Source organism: Ursus maritimus, unplaced genomic scaffold (assembly GCF_017311325.1).
Source record: "Ursus maritimus isolate PB19 unplaced genomic scaffold, ASM1731132v1 scaffold_31, whole genome shotgun sequence".
NCBI classification, from domain to species: Eukaryota; Metazoa; Chordata; class Mammalia; order Carnivora; family Ursidae; genus Ursus; species Ursus maritimus.
The window spans coordinates 28,436,651-28,451,429 of record NW_024425675.1 but is presented as its reverse complement, the minus strand read 5'-3'; the positions used below and the strand labels follow the sequence as shown (position 1 = coordinate 28,451,429).

The 14,779-nt window shown below is 53.9% G+C and overlaps 1 protein-coding gene across 1 annotated transcript; it reads left to right on the top strand.

The window, feature by feature from the left end:
* The first annotated feature begins 9 nt into the window (after positions 1–9).
* On the top strand, positions 10–13,841 carry AKR1E2 (aldo-keto reductase family 1 member E2). Its single transcript, XM_040645466.1, has 10 exons — positions 10–147; positions 3,514–3,681; positions 5,551–5,667; positions 5,824–5,901; positions 7,493–7,615; positions 9,480–9,577; positions 11,437–11,509; positions 12,045–12,128; positions 13,121–13,203; positions 13,449–13,841. The coding sequence occupies exons 1-10, from the start codon at positions 109–111 to the stop codon at positions 13,489–13,491; spliced, it is 906 nt and encodes a 301-aa protein (XP_040501400.1). The 5' UTR covers positions 10–108; the 3' UTR covers positions 13,492–13,841.
* The last annotated feature ends 938 nt before the right edge of the window (positions 13,842–14,779 follow it).

The following is a 14,779-nucleotide window of genomic DNA, read 5'->3' as shown; positions in this document are numbered from 1 at the left end:
GGCCGCCTCCCGCTGGCACCGCCCACCGCGCGCGCGGCGGCTGCTCAGAGCCGCGGGCACAGCTGTGCGCCCCGGTAGTAGTGCTGCGGCCGCGGCGGTGCTGGGAGCATGGAGCGGATCCCGGCTCTGGGCCTGGGCACCTGGCAGGTGAGGCGGCCCTCGCTCCCGGGGCGGGCGGGGTCTTTCCCGGCCGCGGAGAGGACCCGCGGGGCCACCTGCCACTCTCCCTCCCCACCCCCCGGCGCCGCCGCCCCTGCCCAGGGGCCCCCTTCCGAGCATTCGCCAGTAAATGTCTGCGAAAGCCGGGAGCAGACGGTGCCCAGGCGGGGTCGGGACGGGAGGACCCGCGGGCGCCCTGGGCCAGGTGACCTGCGTTCCAAAGACTAGTGCGGTTTGGGACAGAACTTACTTCCCTGTGCGAGCCCTGCTGTCCTCGGATTTCGTCACCGCTGTGCGGGACGTGAGACCCAGCGCTCACTGGGAGCCCTCCGCACCTGCTTGCACTGATCGCTTAGATTTCGTGCTTAATAAGAGAAGCGATTGGATGAGTCGGAATTAGCCTCGTCGACCCCTGGTCATCCGAGTGTGATTTAAGTGATTTCTTCTAAGTACTTTCCAACTCTAAAGAGCAAGGATGTAGCTCTTTATCATGGTGGCTCTCACCCTCGAGCCTCTCAGCGCTCAGCCGGTTTAAATGCTTTGACTTCCCTGCCGGCCTTCTCTGCGCAGCCTTCTGCACATGGCTCGGTGGGTGTGGGAGTCCTGTCCTGCACACAGCGCAAGGAAAACCTGCAAAAACTGTTTCACAGGCCAAAACATTCCTTTCTGTTGGACTTCAGGTGCACAGACTTGGATCAGGCTTAATCACCCTTCTGATCAGAGTCTTGTTTTTATGTAGTAATTTTCAGTAGTGTAACGTTAGAGCTACTCCCATCAGCTGTCTGTTGCCCAGAAGCGCTGCATCGACAACCAAGCACAAAAACTCAGTGATTTGTAGTTTATTACCGCTGCATGCAGGTGGGCCGCTGGGCAGCTCTGTGCTGTGTGGATCTTGGCACAGCTCACTCCCATGTCTGGGGTTTGGCTTGTCTCATTTGGGACGTTTGGGGCTGCTCCACTTGGTTCCACCTAACTCTCAGCCTCAAGCAGGCTGATGTGGGATATTCTCATGGTGATGGCTGAGGCACAGGGGAGCAGGGAAATGCACAAGGCATCCTGAAGCCTAGGCTTGGAACTGGCATCTCCGCTGCATTCTCTTGGCCGCAGTAAAACACATGGACAGCCCAGGTTCGGGGGGGGGGGGCGGGAATATAGCTCATTCTGGGTCTGTGGAATCACATTAAATCCATAGATCAGTCTGGAGAGAACTCACAACTATGGCATTAAATCTGGCTTTCTCCAACCCTAGTGTATTTCTCTAATAAATTGTCCTAGATAGATTGCATCTCTCAGTGTCTCTTCATCTGGTTATATATACAGCTTTCCCTTCATTTGTTGGAATTAATGCTGGGTACTGGACATTCTGTGACACTACTGGAAATGAAACTTCTCTGCGGTTATGTCTTCAGCTCATTCGTTGTCGATGCATAGAAACACAGTCTTCTCAGGGCGGCTGGCTGGCTGAGTCGGTGGGGCGGGGACTCTTGATCTCAGGGTCAGAAATTCAAGCCCCATGTTGGGTGTGGAGCCTAGTTAAAAGAAAAAAAAGAACAATCTTCTTTGGTATATTCAACACATTTCCAGCCACTTTGCTAAAGTGTCGGATTGTTCTCTTCATTTGCCTATAGATTCCTTTGGGCTTTCTACATAAATCATCATACCAGCTGCAAATAACGCCACTTTCATTTCCTTTTTTCCAGTCCTTAAGTTTCACATTGCTTTTTCTGAGTGGCTTGTGGTGGATAGGGCCTCCATTACCATGGACATTCTTGTTTTGTTCCCCATCTTAAAGGGAATGTTTCTGATACATGTTTAGGATGATGTCTGCCCCTAGGTTTTTAGGGCTCTTTTTGTTCTTGATTTTTTTGTTATCGTTGCTGTTTTAAATGTGGGTATTCCTTACCAGGTTAAAGAGTTCCCTTTTGCCGTCGTTTACTAAGACTTTAAATCAGGAATGGGTGTTGAATCTTATACAACATTGATTGACATGATTTATTTTTTAATCTATTAATGTGAATTATTATAAATTTCCTAATATCAAACCATCCTTGGTTTTCTCAGATAAACTCAATGTGGGCGTAGTATGTTCTTTTTCCATAATATATTCTTGCATCCAATTTGCTGTTATTTTACTTAGGGTTTTTGCAACTGTAATTCATGAGTGAGATGAATGTGTCTGCTTTTAATTCCAGGGATATGCTGGCTTAGTAGGATGAATTGGGAGTATTCTTTGTTTTTCCCTTCTCTGGGAGATTTTGTGTTAAATTGGGATGATTTCGTCCTTCAAAATTTTGTAGAACTGTGTGTGTGTTTAATTGCTCCATTTAAAAAATAATTGTAGGACAAGTCAGCTTTTACTTCTCAAGTAAGTTTTTCTAGGGATTTTCCCCATTCTTTTCATCTTTCCAAATTGTCAGCTTATAGTTATTGGTAATATTTTCTAAGATTTTGGGTCTCTGTTTAATCTGCATGACGGTTTTTCATTCAGGTCATTTAAAAAAAAAATTGGTCCCATCAGTCTCATCAGAAGTTTGTCCACCTTACTAAGGTTTTTCAAAGAACTAGCCTCTGGCTTTGTTGAGCTTCTCTATGTCTGGACTGGATGTTCATTCTTGTTTTCAAATTTTCTCTTTCCTTCTAATTTCTTGGCGGTTCGTTTCCTGTCTCGAGATGGATGCTTCTTTAGCTTTCAGCGCCTCTGAGTGTGCAGCTCGTCACGCGAAGACCATTACACACAGTGCATGGGGTTCTGCAAAGGTCAAGCGAGCAGGTGCCTTGTGAAGCATGAATCCCTTTGGGAAGGCTCAGCGCAATGTGTCGTGAGCCCTCCCGGGCTTCTTCCCTGTTCCAGTCCCTTTGCTTGAGCAGCCCCGTTCACAGGGGGTGTTTTCCGAACTTGCACAATTGTGATGGAATCCATACTGTGCCTGTGGGTTTGGGGAGATGCTCACGGGTGGTGGCTTATCTTCGGGTGAGTGTACACCTGTTACCTTTACCCTCGGACTTCTGGTCTCGTCGGGTAGAGGGTGCGTCCACACCTTCTTGTATCTCAGTTACTGTTACGATTCCTCCTCCATTTCTTTATCCTCTGTTCGTTCAGGAAGCCTAGCGTCTGGCTCTGTTATTTGCAGGCACTAAAGATACCTGTAGAGTTTTCCCCAAATAAGTAAAGGAGTTGGAACTTAGATTGTGTCTAAATCCTTTCTGACTCTGACGTTCCCTAATTTCAGTGCTGACTGACACTTGCGCCATTCCGTGACCTCCTCACTTTGGCACCGTTTGAATCTACACTTTAGGGAGGAGTTGGGGTCCCCTGGATGTGGGTGGATTTCTTCTGCGGTGCTCTTTCTGCAGGCGGCTCCAGGACAAGTGACGGAGGCGGTGAAATTGGCCATCGACGCCGGATACCGGCACTTCGACTGCGCTTACTTGTACCACAATGAGAGTGAGATCGGGGACGGGATCCAGTGCAAGATCAAGGAGGGCGTGGTGAGACGCGAGGACCTGTTCATCGTCAGTAAGGTAGGTCTCCACACACGGGGCGAGCAGGGCGTCGAGCACGCGGGGCCTAGTTAGCAAGACTGCTGACCCGGCCTCGGGAGGGTTTTCTAGCCTCCCAGGAGCTGACAGCTCAGTTCGTCCTGGAACCAGACCTGACTACACTTGGGCGGCTTTGTGCACGTGCTGGGAATGCGGCAGGTGAAGGCGTCCGGGACAGGGTGACAGGCAGAGGGGACAGCTTGCACAGAGGCAGGAGACGTGGGACAGCACCTTGGGGACAGGGACCTAGAAGAAGCTTGGTGTTCTCGGATCAGAAAATAGCAAGCAGCGGAGTCCTAAGAAACGAGGCGGGAGCAGGGGACAGACCAGACACAGAGGCCTGAGTGCCTTTTAAGGGCCTTACTCTTTTTCCCATAGACCAAGGAGCACAGTTGAAGGTCTCTAAGTAGGGAGCTTATCTTCTACAGCAGCGAGACTTGTGTCCTATCTAGACAATTGCAGCCCCTGAAAGGAGCATGCATGTGGGCAGGAGGCAGAAGACAGGAGACGTTGAGGGCCGTGTGGGTGGGAGAGGAGGGCGGCCCGGACTTGGACAGTGGGGGACGGTGGAGGAGGGAAGAGGGAAACCACCGTGCGGGCCGCTTAGGGGCAGACCCAGACAGCAGAGTTCAAGAACTCCTTTGCTTTGGACTTTGAAGCGGAACGTTAAGACTGTGAGGCCAGGAGCCACAGGCCCTCCTTCCAGCTGTCTCTCACGAGCTCAGAGAGACTGGGTCAGTCACTGGATGGCGCAGGGTCACAGGGTCATTGCGTATAAAGCAAGACTCTGGATTTGGTCATCTGAGTAGTTGCCAGGTCCGATGCCCCTAATTGCAAGATTTCCTGCTGTTTCTGTAGTAGATTTGCTCTTCTGTTTTACCCTCCGATGACGTCTGTAATTCTTCGGTGCTTCTAACGCTGGAGCAGAGGGCGGGTAAGGGAGAGGCCTAGGTATGCACCTGGCTGGGGAGCAGAAGTCTCTCCTGCTACTCCAGGAAGGGAGGTGGGTGCCGGGATTGCTGAGGCCAGCCCCGGAATCAGGGGACATTTGCTCCTGAGTGCATCAAAGCCAGCGGGGCACGTGTGCTCATCACTCTTGACGTTTGGAAAAGTCATGGAAATATAATTTTTAAAAAAATCACTTTATATACTCACCATCTAGAGAGTCCTGTTGCTAACAATCTATTTTTAATTTTTTTGTTTTTCTTCGTTCTGGTCTATCCACTGTGTTTACCGTGTGTTGCTACATCTTTCATGCCTCTTTCTTGTACTTGTTTCTGTGTTTTCTCTTGCTGCGTCCGAGCCTTCGGATTGGCTCCCGTCACAGTTAAATACCAAACAGTGTGACCGAAGTAACGAGAGGCAGAACCAGTCGTGGGTTTCCGACTTAAGAGAGGGCGGGGAGGGAACTACCCAAGTCAGTCCAGGCCGGTGGATGTTCGCTCGCCCACCTAACTTAACTAACTGCTCGAGTATGAGCCCTTCGTCCCCAGGACCTTCAACGCGGAGCTGACGGAGGTGGGACACACAATGGAGAATTTCCTCTGAGTTTTCCTCCTCCCCTTTCTGCTTACGGGCTCTGGCTTGGGTTTAGTTTGGCTTTGGTTTGCTTTCGGTCCCGGTGGATTCAGATAACCAGATGCCCCCCACCCCCATCCCAGAGTACACGGGGCCGCCAACTTCCCTTGAGTAGGACTCAGGCAGCAGAGGCCAGTTTTGGAGATCCCTCCCCGAGTGAATCCTGGGACCATCTGACAATAGTGTCGTTGCCATCTGCTCTTGGATGTTGTGTGTCTTCCTGACACTGGGTTTGTGGGGCCAAGGGGCAGAGGTCATGTTACCCCCCGGCAGCTCTGGTGCACCAGCCATAAGAAGTCCTTGGTGAAAGCAGCGTGCACCAGGAGTCTGAAGGCCTTGAAGCTGGATTACTTGGACCTTTACCTCATACACTGGCCCATGGGGTTCAAGGTACGAAAGGTGCTCGTGGCACCTTGCTTTCTGGTCACGCCCGTCGGGTGGTGCAGGGAGCGTGGGCCAGCCACAGGGCCACGTGGGCCGCAGCTCAGCAAAGGCCTGGGCTCGAGGCCCCCGCGGCCCCTGTCAGCTCCCTCCTCTGCCTCACAGCCCGGGGACGAGGACATGCCCTTGGACCGCAGCGGCATGGTGATACCCAGTGACACGGACTTCCTGGACACGTGGGAGGTGAGCCGTGGGCCGGCGGGCCTCCGGGGAGGGTGCCAGTGGGCAGGGACACAGGTGTGCGGTGTGAACGGGAGCGCGCACCTGACTCGGAAGCTCAGGCACCTGAGCGGCCGTCTGCGTCTGTCCCAGGCGGCTCCTCTCCGCGACGTCTGCTCGAGGGCTCACTGAGGCAGACCTGCTGTCGGTCTCCGCGTCGACTTGTGTTTTGATTAGAAAACATCACGCAGTCATTACAGAAATACAGAAGAGGATAAAAAGAAAATTTTTAAATCCATTTTTCCATTACGGGGTGCTACCCACCACTGCTATTCCGTAGCTGCTGATGGCCCGTCTGTAACCGCTCGTCGGAGCGATGCCCGGCAGCACGGCGAGGTTTGGGGGGCGCTGGAAGCAGCTGGAGGATGGGGTGCAGGCTTGCAGCCTGCTGCTGGAGTCCAGACACGAGGGGAGGAAGAGGCCTGGAGCAAAGCAGCGAGCATGGGAGTCGGGGGAGGGGTGCCAGTGTGGAAGCGAGTCGGGGGTTCCCGCCGCCCCGGGATGATGTGGCGTGTGTAATATTGCACACCGATGTAGGGTAGAGGAGGGCAGGGGTGAGGCCTGAGAAGCAGGTGAAGTCACAGTGAATTCAGGGAGATGCATGGGAGCCGGCCTTGGAGTACCAGGCAGAACAAGGGAATCGCACAGCCGGGGAGGAGCACCAGCCAGGCCACCCCTCACCCCATTCCTCTTATTATTTTTATTTATTTATTTATTTATTTATTTATTTATTTTAATAATAATGTTTTATTATGTTATGTTAGTCACCATACAGGACATCCCTAGTTTTTGATGTAATCTTCCATGATTCATTACTTGCGTATAACGCCATTTCTCTTAAATGGGAATCAGCGAAACAGATTAGCCAAGGGGTCTGGGCTGAGAGAGCCAGGGACCAGGGGCCCCCGCCCTTTCTGTCCCACGGCACTGCCTCTCTGGAAAACTGTGCGTTAAACTCTGGGCCATCTGTGCACGCAGCGGGGTTCTGGATAATGCTGCAGGCGGGCCGTAGCTGTCGTGCACTGACTGGTCACCCACCCGGGGCCACCCCGGACTCACGCTGACGACGTGCACTGCACCGGGTCACGCTCCCGCTGAAGCTGAGGGCCAGCAGGAGAACCTCCCTGTGCTTGGGAAGCATATGATCTAGGTGGAGAGAGAGGTGAGGGGACAGCAGTGGACGTCCTTGCCCAACACCGTGTCTACAGGTCTTTGGGGTAAGAAGATAGTAACAGCTCCACGCTGAGCGTTTACCGCGTTCCAGCCCGGAGCTTAATGCTGCGTGCGTGATTTGATGGAATCTTTAAAACAATCCTGTGGCACGGACGAGCTTGTCCCCACTTGGCAAGGGAGGACACCGAAGCTTAGTGCGGTCAGATAAACGTGCCCACAGTCCCCCAGCGAGGGAGAGGTGCAAGTGGAGTAGGCCTGGGGGGCAGAATGCCTGTGGGGTGCCGGGCGAGCCATTTAGGAATCGTGGATGCGGCCTGTGCAGCGTGAAGACGAGTCAGGGGCGTGCATTACCAGTGGAGCGGAACGGCTCTGTTCTCTTTAGGCCATGGAGGACCTGGTGGTCGCGGGGCTGGTGAAAGCCATCGGGGTGTCAAACTTCAACCACAAGCAGCTGGAGAGACTTTTGAATAAACCCAACTTGCGATTCAAGCCAATGACTAATCAGGTGAGACTTTAACAGAGGGAGTTGGCTTTTCAGCTGTCACTCGCATGTGGCTGGACGGGAAACTGAAGAAGGGGTGGGGCACACAGTGGGCATTTTTCTCCTGTGACTGCAATTGGGCGACTCAGGGAGCAGTTAGGCAGGGAGCTGTCGCCGAGGCAGGAGAGCCGCCCCAGAGGTTTGTGTGGACAGGTGCTGCCCTCAGAAGCCAGGGCAGGGGCTGAACCGGGTTTTCTCTGCGCAGAAGGGGTGAAGGGTCCCGGGGTGCCCTCCCACCTTGCTAACAGTGGTGCTCACAGCCGTGCGGGCTTCCTGGGGAAGCGCCGGGACCCCCTCCTCTCTCTCCAGCCTCACAGGGTGGGCAGCTGAAAGACCCCCACGTTCACAGACGCTCCCAGGACTTCCATGCAGGGAGCTGGCTCATGAGGAAAGGGCATTTTTCTAGCACTTTATTTTACCTAGACGTTCGCTCAAGTGTCATATCCATTTACAGAGAGCACACGTGACAGTAGCGCCTGCTAGATTCTCCTGAACGGAGCCCAGCCGCGCCCTGCATCCAGGTCTAGAAACAGCGCGACCGGCACCTGGGAGCCCCTCCACGCTCTCTTCTAGGACCACAGGGCAGCCAGTGTGCCCATGACTAACGGCAGAGTAGCTTTGGAACTTTATGCAGATAACATGGCACCTTATGTGCTCTTTTGTGTCTGGCTTCTTTCAACCTTGTACCTGTTAGATGCTTCCACGTTCACGTATGATTGTCCCTCGTGCTGTTCCCCGCGTGGGCCTCCTTTACACCAGTAGAGCGCAGGGAGCTTACCCATTCTAGCGCTGATGGGCGCGTGGGTATTTTCCGGTTTGGGGACATTAAGAACAGAGCATCACGTTCCATTTTTTATTAAAAAAACTTCCCAGCCGAAGTTTCACGTGGATACGGGAAACAGGGTCACTTGGTGAGTCTCTGCAGGTCACCACCCAGGGCAGGAACAGAACAGCCTCTGCCTTCTGGAAGCTCTTCCAGCCGCCGTCCCCACGTGAGGCACGGCTTAGTTTCCCTGCTTGACAGCGTCGCGTGCCTAGAATCTGTTCGCGTGCGTCACAGCTCCTGTCCCATCGGAGTTGGAGGCGGCTCTTCAAACCCGGGGGAGGGTTGTTGCCGCGTCTGTGGGGAGCGGAGGGGCTGGGGGTGTGTTTCCCAGTTAGGGTTCTGAGCCCCCGGGAACGTGCCCTCGGAAGGGCTTTCAGAGCCCCGCAGCTGTGTTTGCCGTGCTCCTGAGCGCGGTCCTGGAGCCCACGGGGCCTGTTGGAGCTCCCAGTTCGCCCCAAGCAAGTGTTTGTTTTCAGCCCGCCGATGCCCTGGAATCGTACGTGCAGACAGGAATCCTGCTCTCCGGTTTCTTCAAATGTCCATTAACGTCCCCCGGAGCATGTGTTTGCCACGTGACTCCCCAGCCTTGTCCGCGCACCTCACAAGTGTTGACGGGGCGTGTGCTATATGCCTAGCATATTCTAGATGTCTGGGAACGCAACAAAGTCAGGCCGAATCCGTGCCTTCGTGGACCCTACATCAAATGGGGGGAGACAGACTATGGCCCCTAAGTGCAATGTCGAGGATGTCAGTGACCCGGGCTGGAGCGGAAAGTCAAGGACCAGAGCAGGGTCCTCGCCAAGCAGGCACTGTTTGAGCGTCCAGGGAACACAGGTGTCCCTCCTGCCCATTCTCAGGGGCCTGTTGCTTCACAGGCGCGACGCTTGAGCCTGGGGACGGGTCACGCAGCTCCTCAGTGACAGAGCCGAGACACTAATGTGTGCCCTGTTTCCCAGCATACTGTTGCTCTGAATTTTTGGTAAGCTGGGATTCTCTTTGTAGATTGAGTGCCACCCGTATCTTACCCAGAAGGATCTGATCCGTTTTTGCCAGTCCAGAGATGTGTCCGTGACCGCATACCGGCCCCTCGGTGGTTCCAGGTAGGGCTGCGTCGGTGGGAGCGAGTCGTGGCTCTGGCAGGAAAGGGACGCACCCTCTGCGTGAATTTGGGTAGTTTAATAGGGGATCTCAGGAAGGACAGTGTGGGCAGGAGGTGCAGGGACCACAGGCACCTGCAGGGGGAGCTCACAGCGCCCCGCACCCTGTGGGCTGCGGGAGGGAGCTGGTGCTGGGAGCCAGAGAAGAGTCACTTTGAGGGACGGAAGCAGCCGGGAGCAGCCTCTTCCAGAGCGCTGGACTAGCGCAGGGTCCTCTGCTAGACCGCCCTGTCGGGCTGGTTCACAGACATCCCCGTCCCCACAGAACAGAGAATCTACCCGTCCTCTTTCCCCAGACCCTGAACTCTGAGCTGTGCTCCCTCCATTAACTAAGCTATGGAGCCCTCACTCGCACGCCCCGGACCAGACACCTGGAAATCCGGCCTTTCCAATCCATCAGCGACATCCACTGATCATTCTGCCGCAGAACCTGGGATCTGTCTCCTGATCTCTGTTCTTGCCATCCCTGCCTTAGTTAAGTGGTTCTCATGAGTAATTCTGCAGCCTCTTCACTCCGGCCAGATCTGCCCCATTCACGATAGCCAAAGGGAGCGTCTCAATTTGATCCAGTCACTTTCCTGCTTAAAAACTCTTCAGTTCTTGGCTTGGCCTAGGAGTCCCAACTGGTCTGGCCTCTGCCTATTTCTGGCCTCATTTGTTCCTGCAGAAAGTGTGCGCACCAACCACTTGAAACTAAGCGGGTCTCCCGGAATAGAGCGCATTCTTTCCAGTCTCTGTGCCTCCGCACAGACTGTTCTCTTTACCTAGAGATCTGTTATCCTTCTTTTTTTTTTTTTAAATCTGGCAAACTCTAACTTCTAATATATGGTTTAATTCTGCGTCACCTCCTCCAGGAAGCCCTCTGGACTCTCCATATTCAGGTTTTGTCCCTAGCCCTCGTCACACTGTCTTGTCATGAGTTCCTTTCCCCACTTGTCAGAGCGGCTTGAGTGCAGGGACAGCATGTGATTTGTGACTCTCTGCCAGCCCCTGCCTCAGTGCCTGGGACAGACCAGGGGCCCCGGGAGGACTAGAAATATTTGACCTGATTACCTGTGTGTGTCCCATGGGAAGCAGGCACAGGTCTTTGATCTTGGTAGCAGCGAGGCAGTTGCTGGAAGGCTGGGTCATGTTGTGCAGCTGAGCTCCGGGTCTTGGGGCCACAGTGGGTGGTGGGAGCCGCCCAGGGGAGGGGAACCAGCTGAGTGCTGGGCCCACGGCAAATGGAATCAGCCGTTCAGTTCCTTCAGGACACTCTGGGCACTGTTTCTAGAGCAGTGCTGGGAACCTAGGAGCTGCCTAAAGAATGTGCCCTGCAGGAAGGTCTCTCCCGAGGCCCCACGCTGAGGGAGGGCGCCATTCTCTACCCCAGAGATTCCACACATTCCCGGTCTCCGGGTGGTCTGGTATTTGAGTTGAACTTTGCTGAAATTACCACCATTGACAACAATTACTTAGGAACAGTGCCGTAGGCACGACCCCAGGCCTTGCAGTAAGTGTCAGAGGGACACACGCTGCCTGAGACCCTCCAACGGTACCACCTTGTTCTAGAGAAAACAGCAAATGTGCATGAAAGCAGCGTGTGCGGCTGTCTCTAGGGAGTGTTAGCAGTGGTTGTCGCTAGACAGTGGGATTTGGGTGATAGAGCTCTTCTGTACCACTCAGCTTCCCTGCAGTGAGCAAGTATTGCGATCAGACAAAGCAAATCTAGGTTTTGCATTCTGGACAAGTGCTGTGTTGTTTGAAGCGAGAAGCACCCATGTGTGGCGCCCTAACCCCCTGCCCGGTCCTGCTCTCTCTAGTGAGGGGGTAGACCTGCTGGATGACCCGGTGATTCAGAGGGTGGCCCGGAAGTACAGCAAGTCTCCTGCCCAGGTAGGAGGGGGCTGCCGGGGCTGGGGGGCCGCGCCCGCATCCCCTGGGAGCCCGGGAGTGGGCGGAGGAAGGGTTCCCGCAGGCTGGCCGGGCGGACCCCTGCCCGGAGCTCCATTGGCTCACTAGCGCCCAGGGCCGTGCTCCCACCCACTCAGGCTGCGAGCCCCCCTGCTTGGGACTCCGATGTGGAGCTCTGGGGCCCTGTCCGTCGGCCCACCAGCCGAATGGGACAGGAAAGGGCTTTACCACTGTCTTCCCTGCTCTGATGTCCAACGTGTAGGGGTTGGGCGCTTCAGCGAATCCTTTAACTCACGGAACTCCCCATGGGCCAGTGGTGGTCATTGCACACGCGTTGGAAGAACGTCCCGAATACGCTGGTTTGGTTCCTGAAGGACTTTGGAAGAGGAGAGCTTGTAATAAAAGCTCTGCGGCCCCTGACCTTCGGACTTCACTGCACAGTATAATGTAATCTGTGCGGAAACGGCTGACTCCACAGGATTTCCCTCTGTCTGATATTAGACTATTTCTTCTGTAGATTTTGCTCCGATTTCAGATCCAGAGGAGTGTGATAGTGATCCCCAAATCCGTCACCCCAAAGCGGATTCTTGAGAATATCCAGGAAAGTGCTTTTCTTCTTTTACTCCAAGGGTTTGGGATCGTATGTTAGTGAGCCGGGGGTCCTGTGGCTTTGACGCAGCAGAGGGGCGGGATGAAGCCGTGGCCACAGCACGAGGAACCCGAGGGGGCGACCGTACCCAGCCTAGGAGCTGGCAAACCGGCTGAAACGGGGAACAGAGAGGGGATGAACAGCCAGGGCGTCAGCCCAGCCACGCACCTGCTCCCCAGCGCTGTGGACCGCTGCCCCCGGGCTGCCCTGAGCCCTCCAGAACTGAGCCCAGCTGCCCCCCTGGGCCGCAGCCGGCCCCGCGGTCGGAACTGCCGTGGACACCGAGTCCCTGGTTTCTGCTGGACTGGGGTGGAGGAGATCCTGTGGGGAGAGGCCGGGCCCCTGGCCACTGCACCTTCTCTCCCAGCTCCTCAGCGGCAACTAGGGGTCGTTCCCCTGGGACAAAAGCTCTTATTTTAGGAGGGAGTCCTACTCCGCAAGTGTGTTAAGAGCAAAAGGGTGGGCGGGGTGGCAGCTTGGAATTCTGCGTTAGAAGGAACAGACGCAGGAACCGCACTGTGTTACAGACACTGCTAGACTGAATGGTCCCGGGGCCCAAGCGTCCTCCTAGCTGGTACGGTGTGGGGCACAAAGGTTTTGGGCTTTGGTTTTTCAGTTTTTGGGTTTTTCGAGCAGTGGGAAAAGAATTCTTTGCTGCACTTCCTAACCAGTCCGGGATGTCCCTTATTCCCATGGGCTGAATGCAGTACTCAGCCCGTATTTCTGGGGGCTCCCCCCAGCCCAGCAACCTGTGTCCGGCGACGGCAGCTCACAGGCCACTGCGTGTGCAAAGGCAGATGCTCTGGGGAAGTTGCAGGCGTCACACGCGGTGTTTCACCCACGGCGTTGTGTCCCCCACAGGCCTGGCATGGCGCCTGCGGGTAATGTGCGCTCAGCGAAGTGCTCCCTGATCTGAATTTGCTGTGCACGTGTTTTGGCTGCAGGTGTTTGACTTTGAATTGTCGGAACAGGATATGAATGACATCCTCGCCCTGGACAGAAACTTCCGAATGTGCAGGTTACCCATGTAAATACGTCTCCTTTACTTCCTTTCGCAATAGAGGATTGGTTTCCGAATAGGTGCTGATTATATACGTTTTAGGTGAATTAAGCCTTCTCATAAGTCCTTCCTGTTTGAGGCTGGGCCACTGAGCGAACCCAGACACTAACTTAATACATCCAGGAGCTTGGAAGGACGTGACTGTAGCTTTTAGAATGTTTCTTTCCAAAAGAATATACATTTCTATTTTTATTTGTTTTCCTGTTTTTCAGAGCTGAGAACCACAAGGACTATCCTTTCAACATAGATTACTGAGCATGGCTTCCCCCTTCCTCCTCCTGCTGCCCCAACAGACCCCCAGGTCTGAACCGGCCCACCTCTGCACAGGGCAGCCAGGGAGGGGAGGGACGGGGTTTGATCTGGGTGGATTTCCGCCTGGAACAGAAGCTGAGCTCCCTGAGCAATTCAGACGGTTCAGCCGGTCCCAGTGATGGAGACAAACCCCATGGGAGCAGTGACCACCCTCCGTGGAGAACCCTCAGTCCTCAGGATCCTTGGAGCACAGTGTGATGGGATTTTTACAAGACAAGCTATGGGCCTGTGCTCTCGGAAAAAAGACGGTATTATGGAAATACTTAAATACAAGAGTTGAGTCCATTGCATAACGAGTCTCTACATCTGTCACTCGGCCCCCTCACCGACCCTGGGCCCCCTTGCGTCATCTGTGCTCCTCTGTCCCTGACAATCCCCCCAAAATCCTTGCCGTCACACATCCAGAGAACACCTGGCTGAAAGTGGGAGATGTCTCAGTTCAACACAGAGGGTTTTTCTCTGTTTAAATGTACCTGTGGAAACGCCAGCTCAGAGAGGACATGTGGGCCCTCCCCCTCCTGCACTCAGGGTCCAGCCTTCCACCCACTGCGTCGGGAAGGGCGTGAGGGCGCGTGGCTACACAGGCTCATGCCAGACAGCATGTGACTCATCTCACCAGATGGCACTTCAGCACCAAGCTTAGGGCCTTATTTTTTTTTTTTAAGCTGCTTATATAAAGTATTATGTTAGATTAAAAAGGCTCATTTTCATGAATTAATTATCAGATGTTTCCCTCTTTCTGTTAAGGGTGAGAAAAATTCTACACAATTAGCTAATAGGGCTTTTTATTAGTATTTACAGAATTTTTCTATTTAACAAAGTAATTCTGCCGGATTCAGAATGCAAAGAAAACAGAGAAAAGCTCAATTATAGAAAGTAAAAATGGCCTAAAATAGCAGTATCTAAGAAGAGTCCTCTTTCTAGTGGATCCTTCTAATCTTTGCCCATGTCCTCGACATATGTAGATAAACAACTTACATAAAACATGTAACACGGGTGCCTGCGTGGCTCAGTTGGTGGAGCCTGGGACCTCGGCTTCGGCTCAGGTCATGACCTCAGGGTCCTGAGATCGAGCCCCGAGTGGGGGCTCTGTGCACAGTGAGGAGTGTCCTTCCCTCTCCCTCTGCCCCTCTCCCCTGCACACATGCTCTCTCTCTCTCAAATAAATAAATCTTAAAAAAAATATATGTAACACGTATACACATCTAATAAATGGGCCTAAAGTCCTCAC

Coding starts and splice junctions, on each gene's coding strand:
- AKR1E2 (XM_040645466.1), top strand. CDS start 109: ATGGAGCGGATCCCGGCTCTGGGCCTGGGCACCTGGCAG. Junction 11,510..12,044: donor ACAGCAAGTCTCCTGCCCAG/GTAGGAGGGGGC, acceptor TTTCTTCTGTAG/ATTTTGCTCCGATTTCAGAT. Junction 13,204..13,448: donor CGAATGTGCAGGTTACCCAT/GTAAATACGTCT, acceptor CCTGTTTTTCAG/AGCTGAGAACCACAAGGACT.